This window comes from Sinocyclocheilus anshuiensis, unplaced genomic scaffold (assembly GCF_001515605.1).
Source record: "Sinocyclocheilus anshuiensis isolate Anshui unplaced genomic scaffold, SAMN03320099.WGS_v1.1 scaffold1457, whole genome shotgun sequence".
In the NCBI taxonomy this organism is placed as follows: domain Eukaryota; kingdom Metazoa; phylum Chordata; class Actinopteri; order Cypriniformes; family Cyprinidae; genus Sinocyclocheilus; species Sinocyclocheilus anshuiensis.
The window spans coordinates 276,594-278,301 of NW_015549662.1; the positions used below are offsets into that span (position 1 = coordinate 276,594).

General features: G+C 29.6%; 1 protein-coding gene across 1 annotated transcript in view; it reads left to right on the forward strand.

Annotated features, from left to right (window-relative positions):
* Nucleotides 1-1,708, forward strand: part of LOC107660294 (collagen alpha-1(XXIV) chain-like) — a 122,610-nt gene that overhangs the window by 116,570 nt on the left and 4,332 nt on the right. Inside the window, exon 56 of the mRNA XM_016449575.1 lies at nt 1,090-1,199. Within this exon, the coding sequence (XP_016305061.1) occupies nt 1,090-1,199 (110 nt within the window). The remainder of the gene's footprint in view (nt 1-1,089; nt 1,200-1,708) is intronic.

A 1,708-nucleotide genomic window follows, 5' to 3' on the forward strand; every position in this document is an offset into this window, starting at 1 on the left:
CGGATGAAGTGCTTCTTATTCTTACCCAAAAATACAAAATGGAAGAAAGAGTTAAAACTGAACACAATCTTGCTAATCAAGCTGTGTATGAACATTTTTTTTATATATATATTTATTTGCTTCTTTTCCATTTTGTATTTACTTGTACTTTTACTTTCAATACTTAAGTACGTTTAAGATAAAAATACTTTTTGTACTTAAGTACAATAAATATCACATACTTTAAGACTTTAAGTACTAAAATGGTGACTTCAACTTCTACTAAAGTCATTTTCTGGTAAGATATCTGTACTTTTACTTGAGTATGGCTTTCGGGTACTTTATACACCACTATATATATGTGTGTGTGTGTGTGTGTGTGTGTGTGTGTGTGACCCTGTCTGTGAGGCTAAAGTCTCAAAATCTAATTATGAGATAACAAGCATCAAAGTTTGATATCAACCATTAATTTCACTATGATTTAAATCTTTGACATGGCCTTACTCAGTCAATATTAAAGATATAAAGGTTATATTTTTACAGAATGTTCTACATCTTTATGAAGGATGGTTTTATGTAGAAAATGACTTTAGCTGGGTTTTCACAGGCAGGGTCACATATGTCCTTCCATAAAATATAGTTATTAAGGGGGGGAAAATAAACGTTTTCTTTTAGCCTTTTAATTTAGATTAAACTTTAGGTTTTTATATAAACTACTGTATAAAAGTTTGGAATAATTAAGTTTATATATAGGTGCTCGAGAAACATTTCTGATTATTATCAATGTTGAAAACAAATATTTGTGTGGAAACCGTGATGCATTTTATTTTTCAGGATTCACAGATGAATGGAAAGTTCAAAAGAACAGCATTTATTTGAAATAGAAATCTACTGTAACATTATAAATGTCTTTACTTTCAGTTTTGATCAGTTTAATGCATCCTTGCTGAATAAAAGTATTTTATTCAGTAAAAAGTAATTTATTTTTCTTTTTTAATTGTACTTCCCTCAAACCTTTGAATGGTCGTGTATCACGGTTTCATTGAATCGTTCACTCATTTCTTTCTACAGCTCACTGACTGAGTGTTTTGCTGTATCTGTGTTGATCAGGGTTGTTCTGGATCGATCCAAATCTGGGCTGCAGGTCTGACGCCATCCAGGTGTTCTGTAACTTCACCGCAGGTGGACAGACCTGCTTGAACCCCGTTACAACGGATAAGGTACTGTGATATACATATAACATTACTAGTACTGTACATACAGCTGATACATGCATCTAAACACTTATATGAACCAGGGTTACTATCGAAAACTAAAATTAAAACCATTAAAAAACACTTGTTACTTGAAATAAAATAAATATGAACTGAAATAAGAAAAATTACAATATTTTTTATTTCAGCTAGTTGCCAAGACAGCATCAAATTAAATAAAAATTCATTAAACTATAAAACTATAATGACAAACAAACAAAAACAAAAAATACTACATTTTAACAAAAACTAAAATGAAAACAAAAAATATTATTTTTAGACATAGTCGTAACTAAAAGCATTAAAAAAAAAGTCATTATTTGAAATAAAATAAACATTAACTGAAATAAAATAAAATATTAAAAAAAATAAACTTATTTTATTTCAACTAGTTGCCAAAGTAACTGTAACGGGGCTGACGAGACGTGAGACGTGTGGATCCATCTGCAAGATTTTATTTAAGAGACGTGGTCATA